General features: G+C 44.0%; 2 protein-coding genes across 2 annotated transcripts; one reads left to right on the forward strand and one right to left on the reverse strand.

Moving 5' to 3' along the window:
- Window positions 1-926: 926 nt before the first annotated feature.
- On the reverse strand, window positions 927-13494 carry enc3 (ectodermal-neural cortex 3). The gene is made up of 4 exons (XM_053430897.1): window positions 13205-13494; window positions 10570-11598; window positions 9705-10475; window positions 927-2309 (listed from the first exon to the last, which is right to left on the reverse strand). Exons 2-3 carry the CDS (start codon window positions 11590-11592, stop codon window positions 9732-9734), a joined length of 1767 nt encoding a protein of 588 aa, XP_053286872.1. The 5' UTR covers window positions 11593-11598; window positions 13205-13494; the 3' UTR covers window positions 927-2309; window positions 9705-9731.
- A 4105-nt stretch (window positions 13495-17599) lies between these two features.
- timm13 (translocase of inner mitochondrial membrane 13 homolog (yeast)) lies at window positions 17600-20311 on the forward strand. Its single transcript, XM_053430839.1, has 3 exons — window positions 17600-17828; window positions 18111-18179; window positions 19069-20311. The coding sequence occupies exons 1-3, from the start codon at window positions 17709-17711 to the stop codon at window positions 19165-19167; spliced, it is 288 nt and encodes a 95-aa protein (XP_053286814.1). The 5' UTR covers window positions 17600-17708; the 3' UTR covers window positions 19168-20311.
- The last annotated feature ends 64 nt before the right edge of the window (window positions 20312-20375 follow it).

Below are 20375 nucleotides of genomic sequence, written 5' to 3' on the forward strand. Positions count from 1 at the left end.
CTCTGATGAAAAAGGTGGCAATGTCAAAAAGATGAAAACAGATTCCTGATCTACTCTGTGATCCAGATCTGCACCAAAATGGTAACAGTTCCTCCCTGAACCATCCTTCCAGCAGGATTCCTAACATTCTGTCAGGTAGTTTATGCAGAAGTCTGCAAAATAACAAACAACCGCAGATGAAAACAACAACAGCTGGTGTTTAAATCATCTGTTGCCACGTCCACCGACCAAGAGAGCGGTTTGCGTGGAAATGAAAAGAGAAAGAATTTGAACATTTAAAGTAAATCACTGAAATCTAAACAGTCATCAAGAGATGTCTGATTATAAGAGTGGATGTGGACTGTTTAGACAACACAGGAATGATGGTTCAGTAACCAAGACTTCAACCCTGCAGGCAGCACACCTCCCTCAAATCTGAGTGTGGGTACATTCCTCTCTGGTCCTCCTCCCTGCCTCCATGCATGAGCGTGCCAACCAGACTTCTCCCCACCCAACGCCCAGTCTGGACTGCACTGGCTTCTCACGTAGACCAGCCGCAAGCAGAACGCGAGCTGCGGAGGAGCATCACCTGACTGACGCCGTGCAGAATTAGCACATTCTTCTGGGTTTGAGGGTTATAATGTGTGTGCACATCTTACAGGACAAGTGCCAGAGCGGCAGCGGCTTGCACCTCACTCACATACCACATTACCAGGACTTGAGGTATATCGCTGTGACAAGAGGGTATTATAAGGAGCCAGCGTGGGCAAACAGCAGGAAGGAGACGGGTGTGTTCCTGGTAAAATACCAAAACTACTCGTAAGCTGCGCATGGAAACTATTCGAGGCACGTTAAGAGTACCTGTGTGATTATATGGCTGCCCACGCTGTTTAGGGACACAGCTGCAGAATTCCAAAACATTCCCTGGAAAAACAGCGGAATGAACATTTTTCAACAAGATGACATTTTATTGACGGTAGAACATGAAGTAACAGATGGTGTATCAGTAAGAGCTTCATATATCAGTTATATTGTGATATATCGGGGAAATGCACACAAATGAGTTTTGCTAGAGAGAAATAACAGCTGCTACAAAAAAGGCTTTGATTATTCACACTCATCCCAATCTGGGTTAAGACCAAAGATACAAAAATTAAGACCAATTATAGATTTCTTTGTACAAACTGTGCAAATCAAAGTCTTCTACAAATTAATTACAAGGCAAAATATACAAACTATACACAGAAAAAATACTTCCATTAATGATACTCAGATATTAGAACTACAAAGTTAACAAGTCTGGAAACACTAAGCTTTCCAAATGAATAATACGCTATTTGAGTTTTGGCAAATATTTATGTTTTACACATGACCACTGCTATCAAGCGTCATCACACGTTTTCAGAATGTTTTTTTAAAATGAGGAGCGTTCAGTAAAAATGTTTATAACAAAACTAGAACATTCACAAAACAAACATTCAGAACAGACATGAAACAAAAAGGTCACCCCTTCCTTGAACGATTACACGCAAACTATACATAACCCCTGAGACAAAACAAATAAGAATCACAGAAACCATAGCTTGACATCTCGAAACAGAAAAGTGTCTTCTACGGCCGTAATGGGCCACATTCTCTCTTGCGAGCTTGTATTTTGAGTCGAGGAGGAAGATACAAATTTAGCTCGCCAAATTTGAGGAAGCCCGAGTCCAACGTCTAAAAATACAGACAGGAAGATCGTCTCTGTGCACAAAATCATACACTTTTCTTCTCTAGGCCCCCCAAACGCCCGGCAGAGCTCAGGGTCTAACTCAGTCCATCAGCAGTCCGAATAAATTACACCTGAGGAAATGCCCAGTGTCCAGGAGAAGAACCACAACAAAAGACAGCTGAGTGAGTGTTTTAGTTCACTGTTAAACAAAGCCACGTCAGAGTCTGCTACACTGCAAATCTACAGACGAGATGATACAGGTTCCGATGATGGAGCGAGGGGGTTGTAGCCGTGTCGAGCTGATAGAGTGTCACAGTAGCTTATTAGAGCCAAGCGGTGGAAGGAGAAGGTCTGCGCTTCTTATACATGGCAACGGGTCCAGCTCTAGCTCGTGGCTACATGGGAAAGTTACACAAGAGCGATGAGTAAACAGATCAGGTGGAAAGGAGGCCGCAGACTTCCAGTCGCTGGGCTGTTTCCAGGACTCGGGGCTTTCACTCCTCTGCAGATGAAGATAATGCGAATCAGCCTGGATGGAGCCAGGGCAGGAATACACAAACCCTTCCTCCTCCTCCTCCTCCTCCTCTCTGCAGCCAGCATACCAGACACCACGGCCGATCTGAGGGAAAGAGACAGAGGGAGATTAATGTTTAGGTCCTGTGAACTTGAGAGGAGCTGCGGCTGTATGAGGGCCGACCACATGACCCAGAGGGGAGGCCTGGACATTCTCACGCAGAGGAATGCACAGACTCGGGTCCTCCGCGCTACACATCAGCTTATCAAAATGCCATTTTATCAGGCTTACCCACATAGCGTTGATAATGCCTCGGGACGGGGCGTTATTTAACCAAAGTCCTCCTGGCATGTGGGATTAAGCTGCTCAAGCCATTTATGTCGCGAGGTAATAAATATGTGAGGGTGGCAGAGGGGAGGACCCGGCTCTGTCGAGATAAGCTGATAAAATGCATGTTCCAAAACCATCTGCTCGTTTGCTTTATCCGGATATAATTTATTCTGTATGAGAGCTTCTCCAATTTTCAAATTCCTCCATGTTTGAAGCAACATATTTACTACAAAAACTGGGATGAGTTCTTTGGAATCTCTCATCTCTGCAACCTCAGATACTTCAGCGTCTAATTTTCCTCCCCTGCTGCTATGAAGGAATGTTCCACTGCATATTTTTGGGAGGGGGTTGGAGTGAAACCCTGAACATGCTGTTTACATGAAATGAGCTTTTTTTGGGGGGGGATGATATCTCCGCTCTGTCAGAGGAGATGAAGAATGTGTGCGCTCTCTATTCTGGGAGAGATGAGAGTTGACAGTTACAGGCTGGCCTCGCTGGGGGTTTGTTTGGATAACCTAATGAGTTCTCATTTCCATGGCCAACAAAGCCGACAGACACTACGGAAGCCTGCACTGATCTGTACACATCTGTTACTGTTGTGAATACATTGCCGGGGGCAGAACAGTAGGACACATCTATTAGAATAACAATAGAGATGGAGAGAGGAGGCTACACACAAGGTTCAGCAGCAGAAGTGAACGTCTCTGTTTGTACATTAAACTCCAGAAGTGCCACGCTGTCAGGTTGATTCTATACAAACTACAGTATGTATATTTAACCTGATATGTGTCATGAAAAAAACAAAAAATGTAAAAAGACATTGTTGATTTTCCTCTATTGAATGACAAAAACCACATGATCTCAGTTTTGACACCTTACTTTCTGAAACAAAAGCTTTGTAATTAAGAAGGTTTTGCAGTGCAACAGTTAAATATTCGGGGAGTAGTGTATTTATTTGCTTGTTTTGGTGGGTTCTTGGTTAAATACCAGTCCAGTCAACAGCTGGTTAGTTCAGCTAAGCTTAGGTTATCTAAGCTTAGCACAAAGGCTTGAAACAATGGGAAACAGTCAATTTACAACATCAACCCACAACCACCTTTAAAGCAAAGATATTAATATGTTATATCTTGTTTAGGTATTCTGTTGTCAAACTTGAAAAAAAACTGTCATATATTAACTTTGGTTAAACGAAGATAAGTGTTTATTACTCTGGCACATCTTGATTTCTACAAACGGTTGGTCTGCAGTGGGAATGGATACAATCTGCATTCACCTCCAGGTCAAATTCCTCTGCAGTAGACACAGGTTTTTATCGGCTCCAGCTCCAATCAGCAGCAGTGATGGAAACATAACACACAAGTGAACACGCACATTTCTTGCCATGAACCTATTCTTTTAACGGCTTGGGAACATCATGCAAGATGCAACACTGGCCTGGAATATTCCCAGTCGCTCTCAGCGGAATCAATCACCTATTTTAAGCATGTTTGAGAAACCTGCACATACCCTCGGTGTAGAAGAGGCATCAGTGGACTCAGCCTTTACAACCAAGGCAATTGTTGAAATGCTTTTTACTAGGACATGCAACTGCAGGCCCGATGGAAGATTCCATTGCCACTCTCCCACAGTGTTAATGGGTATGTGTCATGTGCTGCACTTCTTGAGTTGTGCTGGTTTAATCTCTCAATGCAGCTGATGAACAGCACGCCTCTGAATCTTAAACACTCAACACCACAAGATCAGACTTTCACAAGAGCTGCAGCTTTATTTTTAGTCATGTATCTCTCTACTTCAGCGTCAGTGGCCTTTCACACCTTTCACTGGATTCATGTTGTCGAGCCACCGGCAGGATCAGAACTCAGGTCAACAATATGATCTATGTCAAGTGCAGGTTCCAAGATCTTTTGCGTTACTGACCTTTATTTTAAAATAAGTGACAGTTCAGAGGGGAATGAAAAAGACTAGATTGTAATGTCAAAGGTTATTGGTCTGTCATCACAAGTAAATCCATCGAACAACAGCACACGTCAGCTCCCTCTGCTGCAAACGGAAATGAGCTCCAGACTGACTCCAGAGTCCCTCATTATTAACCGTCACGTCAAGGTCAATCACAAGAGAGGGAGCTGTACTGACCACAATGTGCACCTGTGACACCATCTTCTATTTCAACAATTTCATCCAGACTACAACTCAAACTTTGTTTCACTGTCTCACTGTACTTACAAAGTCAGACGACTTTACAGATACGACCTTTACTTCCGCCGACAGGTCTTGAGTGAATCAGCGTGTGATGCCAACAGGTGGCGAGGTTAATAAGTGTAACCCACAAAAGTCACCACATGCACCGTGTGTGCGTCTTCGGTCTGGTCCGCTGCAGTAACCGCAGTGTGCTGCAGCGAGGGACGCAGGGAGTCCGTGTGTCCTTCAGCTCACCAAACAGATGGGCTGGGACTATATGAAGAGATTGCATGAGGCGCTCTGAGGTTTAACCTGCCTCGCTCTGTCGGCTTCCATCACTTCTCCTTCACATGGGAATAACGCCAGATTGAGTTTGTCAAAAGAGAATAATCACTAAATCTTAATTATTTGAGTTATTACTAAATCTCCACCAAAAACATCACACTGGATGGTTGAAGCACACATCAAGGGGGCGGGGTCAGACAACACACATGCATGCAGACATTCATGCCCAGTTTTTTGTTTCGTTTTCTTGCGTCTGTGTCTTCTGGAGACCCAAATACCCACAATACACCAGACCAAAGCCGAGTCCTCCCTTTTTGTCCGTCCCTTGTGTCCCACCAGGCCTGTGCCATGTTTACTAATGACCACCTAGAATTCCACTGTATTGACCCACGAATGAATCACTGTGACTTCATTTACATGAGCCTGCATCGTTTGGAGGCACAAACAAAAGGAGTCCAGGATGAGCTACAGGCGTCTCGGTCCAGCTGCAAAGTCTAATGAGCCACATCTTCATGAATCCTCGCAGGAAGTCCAGTTTGAGACCGGAACAAAGAGCGTCTCTGTGGCTGAATACACGCCACTTCAGTGCTACTTCAGAGGTGCAAATATTACGTAATTCAGATTAATTACCAGGCAGACACACTCGGTCCCGGCCCAGCTGGCTTCCTGAAGAGGCCCCTGTAACTGTATGACAGCTCATCTCTTTTTAAGGGCGTAATCAAATTAGTCTGGGTGATTATTCAGCCATTTTGAGCATCTTCTTCCCTTTTTGGCTTTTTGTTACTCGCCGAGTGGAGAAAAGACCAATAAAAACTCCATTAGGTTTATGCAAATTTAAGCAGCCGTGCTGAGGGCCATAATGTGGCCGATTGATTACTCAAGGGACCAGAGATGAAGTGTGTCTGTGGGTGTATGTGTGTGTGTGTGTGTATTTGGGGGGGTACGAGCACGTGCTAACTTTAACTGTCTGTGTGTGTGTGTGTGTCTGAGAGAGCGGAGGTGGGATCGTCGTTGTACACAGATGCCACAATAAAAGCCTCATTCAGCTTGTGTTCCTGGTGGCCCTCACGGCCAGGCATTAATAAAACATTAGTATTGAGCGACTGGGGGCCTCTGTGCTCCTCCTCCCTGATCCCCATTGTGACCTTTCCATTTTACAGCAGCTGCCTGGGGACATAGAGGGCCCGACGCTGGCCCCCTCCAGGGCCCCCTGACCTATCCAGGTGTACCCTATCACACAGAGCCCCGCCCACCTCGTAAGTGCTGCAGTTGAAGCTGTTAAAAAGGAGGACGCTGTGTATATCTGTGATTTTTGGCAGCGGAGAGGGTTGATGAGGAGAGAGGGCTGCAGAAAGAGGCGGAGGTGGTGGGGGGGGGACAAAGGCTCAAGTGTCGATAACAGTCATTTCTAGTGGGCATTATAATTCAGGGGTTTGCAGTAGAGAGAGCCTGCGCTGAACTTTGTGCTGGGCTCTCTGGTTACATCCCGTCTGCCGGCAGTCTGGTACCAACGACGGACAAGATTACACCCTGATGCTGTTCAGCGCACAACAACTCCAAAAAGCAAAAATGTTTTTAATCTGTTTAGTTCTTGATGCTTTTAGTCTACTTGAGAACATTAAAAAAGCTACTTTCTCCTCCAGTCTAAACCATAACAAATAGGAGCCATAATGCTTTAACATTTACAAATAGTTTTCCATCAACAGTGGGTTCTGGTTTGGCCCTGGACTCTGGGGTTAGACACATCTGGTGGAAACTTGCAAGGCTACAAACTTCGGGAGATGGTGACAAAAAAAAGAGAAGAGCAGTGAGGCTGCTGTGATCCCTGTAGAGGCCATGCAAAGTGTCGGGACGACTGGAACCACCTCAACCCCACCATTAACAAATCTTTACTAATGGGAATGCAGGCCACACCTTCATTCCTCCGAAATTAGAGTAGGGATGGCTGCCTTTTTAAAGGACAGGCAATGTCAGCAATGTGACTGTGTGTGGGTGAGACAGAGAGAGAGAGAGGTGAAGCACAAGTAGACAATCAGTGGTTTCACAACTGAGTAAAAACTTACAATATACTACTAGTGAATACTTGAACAGCTGACTGGTGGTTTCAGCTCCCCTCATAAACATGAAAGGAACACACACATGCGCACACACACGCGCACACACTTCTTTTCCTCTCTGATCCCAGTTGAAAGTTGACAGCCTCTGGAGCAGAGTATTTTTAGGCAGGCGTTAGTCTCGGCTGCCAAACGGCGCAAAATATAGCTTTGCATCCTCTGGTCTTACTCCTCTTCCCTTCATCTGCACCTCTACTGCTTGTGTGTACACTCTATCTGTGTACGTGTGAACACGTCCGACTCTGTGTCACTCTGCTATTCACTTAATGTCTGCCAACTCCTCTCGGGGCCCCCTCCCCGTCTCGGGTGAGAGAGAGACGACCAGCGTCAGGGCAGGACGCCTGCTTAACAAGCTCCAGCGCTGAGCTTTTTTTCAACGTCTGCTGTAATTAAACATAAAAGGCGTTTGGCAGCGGAATAGCAGCTTCGGTAACTGCCTAGCTGAGTTCATGAGGATGCGGTGCCTTGATGGTTCATAGCCAGCCTGTCTGTCTCCATCGGGCCAGAAAAACCTTGAGTACCATGGAGACAGTGGTCCATACCAGCAGCCTTATAATGCTAAGCCCCCAGCTCCGTCACACCCAGCTGTTTACTGTTGACACAAGTCACACATAGGCTTCCTGCCTCTCACCAGCTTCCTCTTGGTTTTAATTTTCATACTTCCTGGCAGCACAGGAAGGAGCTTGTTCGTTTTTCCCCCTCACGTTTTCCTCACAGTAGAGTGGATGTTTTGAGGTTCTCAGTATTGATGTGTTTTTCACCTGTACTGTTGATTTTAGGCGAAGTGTTGCGCCTGAGGAGAATGTGCAGGAGGCTGAATAGAACATCAACCCGCCCACTTGCTGGCAGCGAATTCTCCGGACAATGACCGCTATTCACAAATCTGCTCCATCGGACATTACATGGACATGGAGCTGAAAGTGTAAAGTCCATTTGATGTCCGGGCCAACTGATTCACACATTTTGCATTCTCACACAAAGCTCCTCCGAGTAATGCCTGGATAAATGCTGGGTTGCCGTGTATGTGCAAAAACAGAATTAGACACAGAAACTGACCGATAGAGTCCCCCTTAGGGGAGAATTTAAAAAGATGCAAACCACAGAAGTTTTAATGGAAAGAGTCTGAACAGGAGAGGGGCTTGCACAAACCAAAACAAAAAGAGGTGCTTGTAGCTAAGAGCCGAGCTACCTCTGTTGTGGTTTGGCTGCAAACAGTCTCAAAACACCAGAGAGCCGTAGTTTGCCAATTATGCCACAGGCCAATCCTCACAACAGACTCAAAATATCACCAACCTGTTTTACTACCTAAAGAAGCATCTCTCCAAATAGTACTCACGTAATACAACTACACGACACGTGGGTTGAGTATCCACATGCTGGGCCTAAAGGCTGCTAAGATCCTTCTGCAAAGATGGTCTCTAGTTTTTCACTACTCTACTGAAGATGAAACCGCAGAAGCATTAATAAAAGATGCCGCCGAGCCTGAGCTTTTTAAAATGCAAATCCACCGACTGGTGCAGCAATAAACTGCTTTCCATCGCATCAGTTCTATAATAGGATCATGGAACTTAAAACTGGCTCTATCACCACCGCACAAGCATTTCAAATATCACTGCATATCCTCCTTTTGTTTCCCTGTGCGTGCCCCCCCCCCCCGTAAAACACTGAGAACACCTGAGGAAAATGGATCATCTCTTAGCTCAGATGAAGCTGTGAAAACTGCCACCTGTCGTTCCTTCAGAGATTAGCCTCTCTTCTCTCACCATATAGTGCTAAAGTAGGTTTTCTGCCTGTAAAACACTTTCTGAACATGATTTAAGTGAATGTCCTCATGTTGTGTTGTTTTAATTAACGACATTAAGGACTTGTATATATTTTTTAAGAATGGACTGCATTTACAGCCCTTTTCTAGCCCTAACAACCACTCAAAAGCCCTTTACACATTGAGTCACAGTCACCCATTCATACGCTGCAGAGGTTCTCTAACACTACTACACTAATTAAGTTACATCAAGGGCAGTTTGAGGTTCAGTATCAGGCCTTAAAAGCGTTGGTTTGGAACACTGACCCCTCTGATTGCATTCCACAGGAAAGCCTTTTTTCAGGGACAGACTGACTCGTATAAGTCATTTCACACGAAGAGCGCTGGCCCTGTCCACTTCTCCTTCTTGGGGCTACAAGCACAGACCTGATTCCCACCTCTCCACCTCAGCCCTGTCACCGACACTGATCTAGTGTTGTAGCTCTCTCCCTCTCTTATTACCGGCACCGCTGACATTCCTGCTTCTCCCTAACCCAGGACCACACCATGTCCATCCAACACCCAGCCGACACAGCAGCTTCATAATGTGTAACTGTAACCACTGGCTACCTTGACAACAGCGAGGGGTTTTAAACCGGCGTCGTCCGGTTCAGACTGACATGCTCGTGGGTCTGTATGAGAAGTCATAGTGTGATTTAAACTGAGTGTAGATATTCCTGTTACTATAAAATCAGTTCCCGCTTCTTATGTGACAATAGGGACACTATGAATAGCACATATAATTAACATCTTGTTTGTTTGTGTCAGTTCTAGGAAACTACAATTACTCACCATAGAAACCTCAGACAGTGTGTCCTGCTATGCTGAGAGGTACTTCCACGTGCTGACGAAGGCGGTGGGAATGAGCGAGTAGGGCACACTCGTCACACTGTCCCAAGAGTCTGATGATGGATCGTAACAGTCGAGTGTCTTACATCTTTGAGCCCCGTATCCCCCCACCACATATAGTCTGTTTCCTGACGCCACTGCGTGGCAGCTGATCCGTTTGGTTGTCACATCGCCAAACTTTGACCACTGAAACGTCTCGCTATTGAATCTGTAAGCGGAGCTGGCGGAGAATTCAGTGTCACCACCGATCACTACAATGTGGTTACCAACTACAGCTGCGGCTGTATATCGCCACAGCTGTGGACAGGAGGCCGGTACAGACCAACGGTTCTGGACAGGGTCAAAGCATTGAACCTTAGGAAACTTGTCTCTGTTGACGCTGGTGCCCCCGAAGGCAAAGAGTTTGTTTTTTAGACCAACAACGGCAGCATTGCTGACACCTTCTCTGAGCGGAGCCACTAAAGTCCATTTGTTGGTCTGAGGGTCATATTGCTCCACCTGTTTGAGTGAGACCGACGGAGAGGCAGGAAAGGATCCCGCAAGAGACGTGTGGCCTCCCACAACATACAGTATGTGGTCGAGCTCCGCAGCACCATGTCCAAATCTGGCTACCAGCATGGGGGCCGCTTTGGACCACTCGTCGTGTAATGTGTCGTAGACCCAGACATCTTTGGAAGCCCCGTTTTCAGAGCCACGCCCTCCAGTAACATAAACCTATAAGACAGAAAGAGATATTACATTTTGAGGACTATATAACTATATAACCATAAATGCAGAAGCAGATACTGAAATATGTCAGCCAACATACCTTGCAACCAATAGCACAGGCACTGCATTCTTTCCTAGGGCTGGGGATGTCTGTTTTGGGCGTGATCTCCTTGGTCTTGTTGTCGATCATGTAGACTTTATCGCACATGAAAGTCTGACCTCCCAGTAGCAGCAGGGCCTGACTGACCTTTCTTGGCCGAGCACAGAACCCTGTGACGATGCCATCGTTCTGGAGGATCCTCATCTTACACCGCACGGCATCTTCAACAATCTCCCGACCCACTTTGTGGCACATGACCAGCTCCTCTGAAGCGACATTCTTCAGCAGATACGTTTCAGGGAGCAGTGCCAAGCGGACACAGCGCAGCAGCTCGGGCAGCTCACTGTGCCTCCGCTCCATGTCCGCCTTAACCCAGTCGATGACAGCCTCATACACCAGGCTCTCATCCTCCACCTCCAGCTCCTCACTGAGGATTAGCTCCTGGACTTTGTCTCTGGGCAGGCTGAGGAAGTCCTCTGTCTTGAAGAGGGTAGCAAAGTCTGCCAGGCACATCCTCCATGACAGCTCATACAGTCTCTGGCACTGATGTGCGTCTGACAGCAGCATCATCCCCAAACAGTTCGACTGGTCGAGGTTCTTTTCTAGAAAGTCTGAAGCTGCGTCTCTAATGTCATGGAACTGAAGCATGTCACCGGCTTCTAGTAGCGATTCTGCATTTTCCTCGTTGATAATGATTCGGGCCGAGTAGGCGTAGTCGAGCAAGAGCTCCAGCACCTCAGGATGGAGGGAGTCGTGGAAGTCAACTTCAGCGTCACGACTCTCCCTGAGCCCGCCGCTGAACATGGCCTCAAAGTAACGGCTGCAGGAGGCCAGGACAGCCCGGTGACAGGGGAAGGATCGGTTTCCGGCCTTCAGGACAACATCTGTGAAGACCTTTCGTTTTCGCAGCAGGTTGAGTTGAGTCAACAGACTGTCCGCATGGGTTGTCTTGTGGAAGAGTTGGATATTCATGGAGCCGGAACTAGAGCGGGACTTTCTGTTTTCGTGGTTACTGACAGACATCTTGACCTGGAGGAGTAAACAGAGAAGAAAAATATTGGCACAAGTGGAGGAGAGTTTGTCATGTGATCATATCTACAGTTTATGGTCGCAGGAGGAAGGGGTTTTATGGACACACGCTTCTTTTGATGTGAACGCTACCATAAACACTCCTCCCACTTTATGATTAAACACCTGTGTCAATACCAGGTCAATGGGCTGTTGAAACATACAAGACTAGTATCCCTGCGCTGGATTACACCGGAAATGAACTTCAGACTTCAGAGATGAAAGCGAATCAGATAAGAAGCACTCCCACAGAAAACCAGTGTGTGTACACTGTGTGCCGCAAAGATTCACACTGAGAGACATACATCAACGTCAAGACTCGGCTCTCACAACCTTTGGCAAAAAAGGAGCAACCTACTCTTCACACAGCTCTGTGTAATTAGTGTTAGGTAAAGAAGCAACACCTGGGTGTTGCCCTATATCACATCTATCCACCCCTATAAACCTTTCAGGGCTGTGAGTCACCTACAACCACAGCGGGAGCCAGTAAATTCCTGTGAGCCTGTTCTGTTTCTCTGCCGCTGGCTCTCATTCAGGATGGTACCAAAGGCAAAGCTTTCAAGCCCACATAAGCTCTGACACCTCTGACCGGCTCCTTAAAGATAAAATTATGTAACCGCTGTGCAACAGATCAAAAACACAGTCTTTCTTGTGGTAATCTGCGGCGGGTTTAAGACGGGGCAGCAGCTTTCGCACAAAGTGGGAGGATATTCTGGTCTGAAAATGATAAAGCTGGATCCCAAAAAGGGCCATAAACACATCTTTCAAAGCAATAATTATTACAATAAACGCTACATTATTATTTCATTTTAAGACTTTTATTTTATTGCAATTGATGAAAATTACATAATTACTGATATTTTTATCGCACAGCCCTACTTTACAATATTGACTGTAGGGCTTTCTGTAGTCAAACTCCAGTGAATATAATCATGTTATAACAGTCAAAATCAATAAAGATTACAAAAAATGTTTACATTATTATTTCTAATCAAGTATAAGACTGACTGTTATATTGAAATTGATGAAAATTACATTAGGATAATAGTTGATACTGTTTAAGCCCAGACCTAATTTACAATATGAACCATATTTGCATTCTGTGGTCAGACTTTGGTGAATATAATCAAGTAATAAACAAACTGTTGTAACACAGTCCATGTTATCATGGCTACTGCTCTTTGGTGGGCACCGCACGGAGCTGCGCAAAACTTCAAAACGGCCAAATAAATATCTTCTGCCCAAAGGCTTCTATTGTCTCCCAGCAGATACATTTAAGTCTTCTATTCAGGCCCGGTGAAAGGGGGACGGCGGACTTCCGTGGAGGGACTCAGCGTGAAATCCAATTCGTTGTGTGCAGTAAATGTGAAACTCCGGTCAGCACTTCAGCATGCGCTCAACTTCCCCCCCGAGTTCGCAGCCGCCTGCGATCAGCGCGTCCAGCCGACAACCACCCGATCCGAACTCACACTGACTCGTCACATTGTCGTGGAAGTTGTACAGATATCGCACACGCACGTATCGCTGTGTGCGACACTTTGGCAGGATCGCGTCCTCGAGCTCTTACCTCGACGGGAGCAGGGCCGATCCGGGTTCCTTTCTCTCGGGCTCAACTTGTTCCGCCGTCCTCCGGTTTGTGTCTGAAGTTGTGGCTCAGTTTACACTAAATCCGCACTCCGAGTTTAAATCCGCATGTTGTCCTGAAGCGAGGGGAGACGGTGGAGCCATGTGTTCCTTTTCTCTTTGCAGGCAGAAGAAAGGAAAAGAGTGTGATAAAGTTGTTGTGTGTTTGTCGTCGTGAAGCCACGCAGCTGCAGACGAGCACCGAGCTGAGACACTGAGCTGCAGCTTCCCCAGGCTCCTCCTCCTTCCGCTGCCGTGGACCAATCAGCGCGAAGCCCCGCAGAAACAAACCCACTGTTTCGTGCTACATCCAACAATGTTAGACATCAGTGCACCACAAAAACACCTGCCCCCGTGTTTCACCTTTCACTTTATCTATCTATCTATCTATCTATCTATCTATCTATCTATCTATCTATCTATCTATCTATTTATCGATATATATATATATATATGTCTATCTATCTATCTATCTATCTATCTATCCATCTATCTATCTATCTATCTATCATTCTATTTATATATATATATATGTCTATCGGTCTGTCTGTCTGTCTGTCTGTCTACCCACCTACCTATCTTCTCAAAACAGGGGCATGAATACAGAATATAAAAGAAACACAACCATATATAGTATACTTTATATGAAGTGTATACAGCATGTACTTGATATACTATATATGTGGCTATTTGTGTTTGTATACAGTATATGTGTATTTGATATTTTATTTTGTCCTTTGTACTCTCAGTTGTAAATGTTTATTGATTTGACTCAAATTACTTTATTACCTAACGTCTGCCTATTATGAAACATTTTGTAGCTGCTGACTTTGATAAGTCTTTGATAAGTTAACTTTATTATCATCACCATTATCACAAGGTCATGTAAACAATTTAAATACAGTGATAACATTTGTTCCATTTGAATCAAAAAGATAATAAATTTCACTAGGCTACAGATGAATGAATGTTCCCAAATCGAATATAGTAATGACTACAACACATTTTCTGATTGTTCATTCTAAAAGAAGAAAGAGTCAGAACAGAGTTCAGGTTTTCTGGAAGGTTGTAACAAACAATGCTGGTATTATAGCAGAATATAATTCTTTGTAGTCGGTGTATAGAATACCAGGTGTAAGTAAAATATAAGCTCCCCTGGTTTATAGAATCACAAAATTCCCAACTATGAAAATAAAACTTAAGATGAACTCCCTGACTCATGTTCCAGCTCCACAGAACCAATAGTCTTAATAATCATATGATGGCAGGTTAAAGTCCTTTTGTGAACCATGAGACCGCTTGTCCGACAAAATTCCTGACATTTTCTGAAGGATTTCAGTGCTTGTGAGGTTTCTCAGGAATTTTTAAAGAATGTCCCTCAGTTCGAGGCAGCCTATCAGGACCAGAATCAGGTCAGTCAAGTGTCAGCCAAGTCAGCCTGCACAAACAAGGGAAGTTTATGGGCCACAGAAAACATGATACAACACAGAAGCTATTTAAAAGCTTTGAAGAAGAATGTTGAGAAAATAGGTAGAATTTTGTGTATTTACAATATCAATTAAACCATAAGTGGTGTCCGAATACTTCTCAAATTGAAATATTAAAGTATATTTTTAAGGAAAAACTATGCAGATGTACAATGTTGAAGAAACACATATTTATTGGTACATGTTCCAACATGTTTGTTTGACGTAATTAATGACATTATTAATCACTTTATGAATGTCCGTATGAGGGTGAGGTTGTGCATACTTGATCTGTGATCAACTGAGAGGCATCTAAAAAAAATGTTTCATGCCTTAACACACCCATGAAAGTCAGCATAAGAGAAAGAGTGACTGCCAGAAATAAAAATTATATAAGCATTATAGAGCTAATTAAAAGATTAAATGGACTGAGGATGTTTTGAATATTTGTGGTTTTAAAATGACAGAGTGGGAGAAGCTCTTCAACACCTGAGTCCGTGCCGACACTGCTCAGGTTTCTCCTCCCTCTTACTGACACTCAACAGCTGCTTTAGAAGATTAAAAGCTGCTGCTGCTTCTCCACTGTCAGAGTTTATCAGAGTTTGTATATGTGTGTGTGCGTGAGAGAAAGAGAGAAGTGTCTTTCTCACGTACTCACTGATAAACTAAAGAGGGAGAGGCAGCTTTCCTCTCACCCACTATTTCCAATTGTTTCCTTGAGAGGGATTTAATGTGAGAGCCGCTCGCATCTCATGTTACCGACTGTCTTTTTTTACACTTGAAGGTTTTGAAGTCACCGCTAACCGTCTCTGCGTAACCTCTGAGTATGACACCAATAAACGCACACATTGGTACTTTACATTTTCATAACCATTGTTGCTGGTGCTGGTTGGAGCCTCTCTCGCAGCTGACTGGGCAAAATGCTTTTATAAACTCAAGTGTGCCTATAGGAGATTAAGAATTTAAGCGGATTAGATTAATGAACTCATGATTGTAATCTTAGGTTAATTCATTTTGCCGCACTTTAACCCAATCCTCTCCTCCTCCTCAGTCAGGCCTGCATGGCTTGAGGCCAAACTGGTCTTAGGACATGTGTGAATGTGTGTGCACATGTGTGTGTGTGTTTGCATGTGCATTGTGTAGCTGGTCATTAATTACTCTCTGGCAGACACGCCACTAATCAGACACAATCCCTCCTCAATGCCCCCAGCGTCGCCACAAAGCATTCACTGGGTGCAGGTTCAGAATGACAGTAACCGTCGCTGCATTGTTGCCCGCAGACTCACTGTATCACATTGTTTTTCACTCAAGGCAGGTGGTCCCCTCGATGAGGTCATCCCGTCTGAAATATAAGGAGAGGGGTCCTCGGAGTGGGTCAGCCTCACGCTCAGGACTCAACACCAAACAATGCAGAGGTTCTTATCCCTTCCTATTTATGTAGTTGGCTCCTGTTTCCTAAGTAGTTATGGTTGGAGGTGAATGTTTTATTGATTTACTCTGGCAAGTTGACAGCTTTGTTCGAGTTGGCAGAGGAGTTTATAGTAAAAGCCTTGGAGTGAGTAACCCTAACCTGGCTGACGAAAACATAGTCAGAATATGCAATAGGTAGAAATAGTAAGGCCATTAAAATTTAGCACAGGTTTTTTCTTTTATTGATTTTCTAGACATCGAAGATTTTTTGAGTAAGATTTCAAGATAAAATAAAAAACTGTTCAGATGTTTACACAGATTTTTAATTGTACAAACCATTCAGTTGAAACACACACAAAACTAAATAAAAGATGGCATTGTTGTTTTGTGAATTAGAGTAATCTAATAACAAACCCAACATGGCACCTCATTAATGGACATTGCTAGCCCATACTCATACTACCCTGCAGTGATTTGATATATTACAGCCGTACTTCTTACAAACAATGTGAGAGAAATGGATTCTTAGGGAATTTGACAGCTGTAAATTTAAATTTAAATTAAAAGTCTAAATGTAACAATATGTGTATTGAATATCACTGTTCTTCCAACCAATAGATAATCTTTATTGTGTTTTCAGACTCAGAGACAATTCACTCCAGACTAAAGATTCAGTGGAGTATATCACCACCATGTGGCAAACATGCATTTCTATGTGGGTGCACTTGTTTTTATTAACTCTCCGGGACCTTTTTTCAGACCTTCTCAGGACCAGTAGACCTAATGGGGGCCAAATCCTGACCCTTATGAGGTAGATGTTAATTTCTGAGGTCCTGGTTAAGGTCAGAGGTCAGATGTGACAATGGTTAGGGTTAAGATAAGATTAGGCGTGCATTGTTCAAGGTCATGGTTTGGAACAGGGTTAAGGTCCGGCTGTCCACAATGAATGGAAATCAATAAAGTGCTTTGTGAGGATCATAGGCATAGTATTAGGTTTAGGCTAGTGTAAAGGTTAAGATAAGGCTCTTAGTTGTGATGGTTAAAGCTAGGGTAAGGAGCTATGTCAATGTGTGTCCTCACTTAAGTGAATAAGCACAAAAAAGTGTGTGTGTGTGTGTGTGTGTGTGTTTCTGTTTTCTATATTTGTAAGCATAGACCCTGTAGAGTGAGGACATATTTGGAAAGTGAGGACATTGTCAATGGATTGTTTGAGGGTTAAGACTTGGTTTTACGGGTTAGGGTTACAATTGGGTTTAGGCTAGGGTAAGGGAATTATTAATTGTATTATGTTAATGAGTGTCCTCGCTAAGATAGAAGTACAAAAACGTGTGCCTGCGTGTGCGCATGCGTGCGTTTTGGGGTTGGCCACTTTTAAACGGAAGGGGTCAGCCGTGTCCACACACTATAAACTACATTTCCCGTCAATCTGAATCCCCGCCCCCTTTCCTGCTAAGCGGAAATGTCGTTGACAGCCTTCCGCCGCCGTCAAGGGCACAGGAAACTGATGTTAGCGGTGGATTCACGCTGCAGCTTCTGTACACACGTGTTTATTAAAAGAACAGGTTAAAAGCAATGGACGGGTTCGGGTCAGACTTCGCCGCCGGAGGCTCGGGAGGTAAAGTGGACCCCGGCGCCATCATGGAGCAGGTCAAGGTCCAGATCGCTGTGGCTAACGCTCAGGAGCTGCTGCAGGTAAAGTAGCGATGCTAAGCTAACAGCAGAAAACTACAGCTGAGAATATGAAAGAGGCTGCATTAGAGTTTTAATATGGGCTTAATGAGAAGCTGTATAATCCTGGTAGAAGATCATATTCACATATGAAACCTCAGGAGCTAAATGTTCTCAACTCAAACTTTGACTGTTTAACCACATCTACCTTTAACCCAGTTGTATTCCCACAGCCTCATGGGGTTTTCACAGCTGTCTGTACTGGATCGAGCACAAACCCAAGTAATATCTCTCTTCGTGTTTCAGAGAATGACAGACAAATGCTTCAAGAAGTGTATAGGGAAACCTGGGAGCTCACTGGACAACTCTGAGCAGGTATGTGTGCTGGGCCTCCATCTGTTTGCTTGCAGATAATGAAACATGAAACTGTACAAAGCTTTCATAATCATTCAGGTATACTAATCATTTTGTTCCTAACCAAAATTCACAGGCACAAGCCTCTCAAAAGTGAAGATTTGCTGTTTTTCCTACGTTTTTTGTAATAGTAAAAGGGTTAAATGGCACATTTATCTAACATTATTTAGTAATGTAGTAGTTATTTTATTTCAGTCTAAATACTTCAACAGGGCCCCAAGATGCTAGGCACATAAACTCAGGTTAGATTAGCCTGTGGTGGGCCGGCCTTAGCAGAGGGTGTCTTGCGATTAACAGGCCGAATCACCCGATGATGCAAAGGTACACAACTGAAAATACATCCATAACATCTGCTGGTTGGCAACGTATCCTAAAACTAGTGCAGAAGACGTCAGTTGATAGTCACTATCTTGTCCTACGTTCTTAACAAATATACATACCTTACCCTTACCCTAACTTTAACCCCTTTATAATTATATTGCATATACCTGAATCGAGTTCACATAGACATCACCACCTGTCTATAGTTTATTGCACTTTACACACTGGATTTTTTCTTGAGACATACTCGAAAATGTCCACTTCCTTTCTTACTCCAAATGTTAATTTGCCCCTTTAATCTTTTTTGCATAATCTTGTTAACATGACAGATTAAGCAAACAAAGAAAGTCTGTCTTTTATTTATTTTACATGACACCTGTATTTATACAATAATGTATTTGACCTGTTTCTTCTATACCTGATGTTTTATGACCTCTCTGTTTTTTGCTGCCTATACGTTTTGAAAGATCCCTCACTGAACATTTCGCAGTATGATCCTCCATTAACCTCAGTGCTCTATTCCTTACAGAAATGTATTGCCATGTGTATGGACCGGTATATGGATGCCTGGAACACGGTGTCCCGAACATACAACTCCAGATTACAGAAGGAAAGAGCTCGCATGTGAACATCCCTCTCTTCACCCTTCCCTTCCTCAGACTGCTGCTTTACAGTGTGGAGGAGCTCAGTGCACATGTGTGTGTCATGGCAGCAGCACATCTACACTATCGGTCATCATACTTCACAGACAGGCAGGGACAGCCTGCGGACTCTAGCCATAACAACATCTCTCTGGACGTTTTCATTTTGCCTTGAGGAACAGTTCAAGATCCACGTTTGTTTCATTATGTTTTTATGTTATAACTAATAAATCTTCTGATTCAAAAGTAAACGTGCACTGGTCAAACTGCAGTGTGGATGATTGAATCCGAATCTCTGACTTTCTAGGAGCATGAGTGTGAATGTGTTTGTCTTTACATCTCAGCTCGTGTCCTTTGCAGGTTGTACCCAACCTCTCGCACAGTGCATGCTGGGATATGCTCTGGCCACCAATGCTCGTGAATGGGATAAGCAATTTAAAAAGTATCTAGTTGAAATGTGGCAGTTAAATTACTTAACTGCCTTTGTTGTTTGGCATATTTATAACAGTACAACACTGGTTTCTTCAATAAAAACACTTCACACATTCAGGCTGAGGTTGAATTTTTTTTGTTTTCAACAGCCTGTATCATTAGGACACATGATGATAATTGTAAACAGGACTCAGTCACAACAACAGTTTCTCCTTGAAACACTTTCAGCAGTTTGTCATTGTCATTGTGGTTCTGACAGAGAGAGAATAAGAGGAACATGGTCTTTCCATAAAATGCTCTTACTCTGAAAAACCAACTTAAAATCAGCAGGAAGAATTGAGCTACTTGATGTTCTCACAAGCAAGAACTTGACATTCACAAGCCTCACACTGTCAGATATCAGTGCTCGAGTACGCCTGGAGAACAAAACTGTTTTGTCTGACCTGTTTTTTAGTTGTCACTCTATATGCTGCCCTCCACAGTAGTGGGCTTGTTTGAGCAGGGTCTGCCTTGCTGTAGGTGGGGTACTGAACCTTTCCCATTGGGTGCACAGTTCATGAAATGTCTGAGAACCAAAAATCCTTTTTTTCTTCTCTACCCTGCAAGGGTTTGTCTGGGAAAGTAAGAACCGGAAAACCATCTGAAGTGTGACTGAAGCAAATTCAATGATTTCCATAAGAATAAAGCTTCTTAAACGGGTTTTTCTCTTGTGTTTCTTATCAAGAAGATCAATGAAAAAGCACCATGTTGACTAAAAAACTAG

Source organism: Pleuronectes platessa, chromosome 9, assembly GCF_947347685.1.
Source record: "Pleuronectes platessa chromosome 9, fPlePla1.1, whole genome shotgun sequence".
NCBI classification, from domain to species: domain Eukaryota; kingdom Metazoa; phylum Chordata; class Actinopteri; order Pleuronectiformes; family Pleuronectidae; genus Pleuronectes; species Pleuronectes platessa.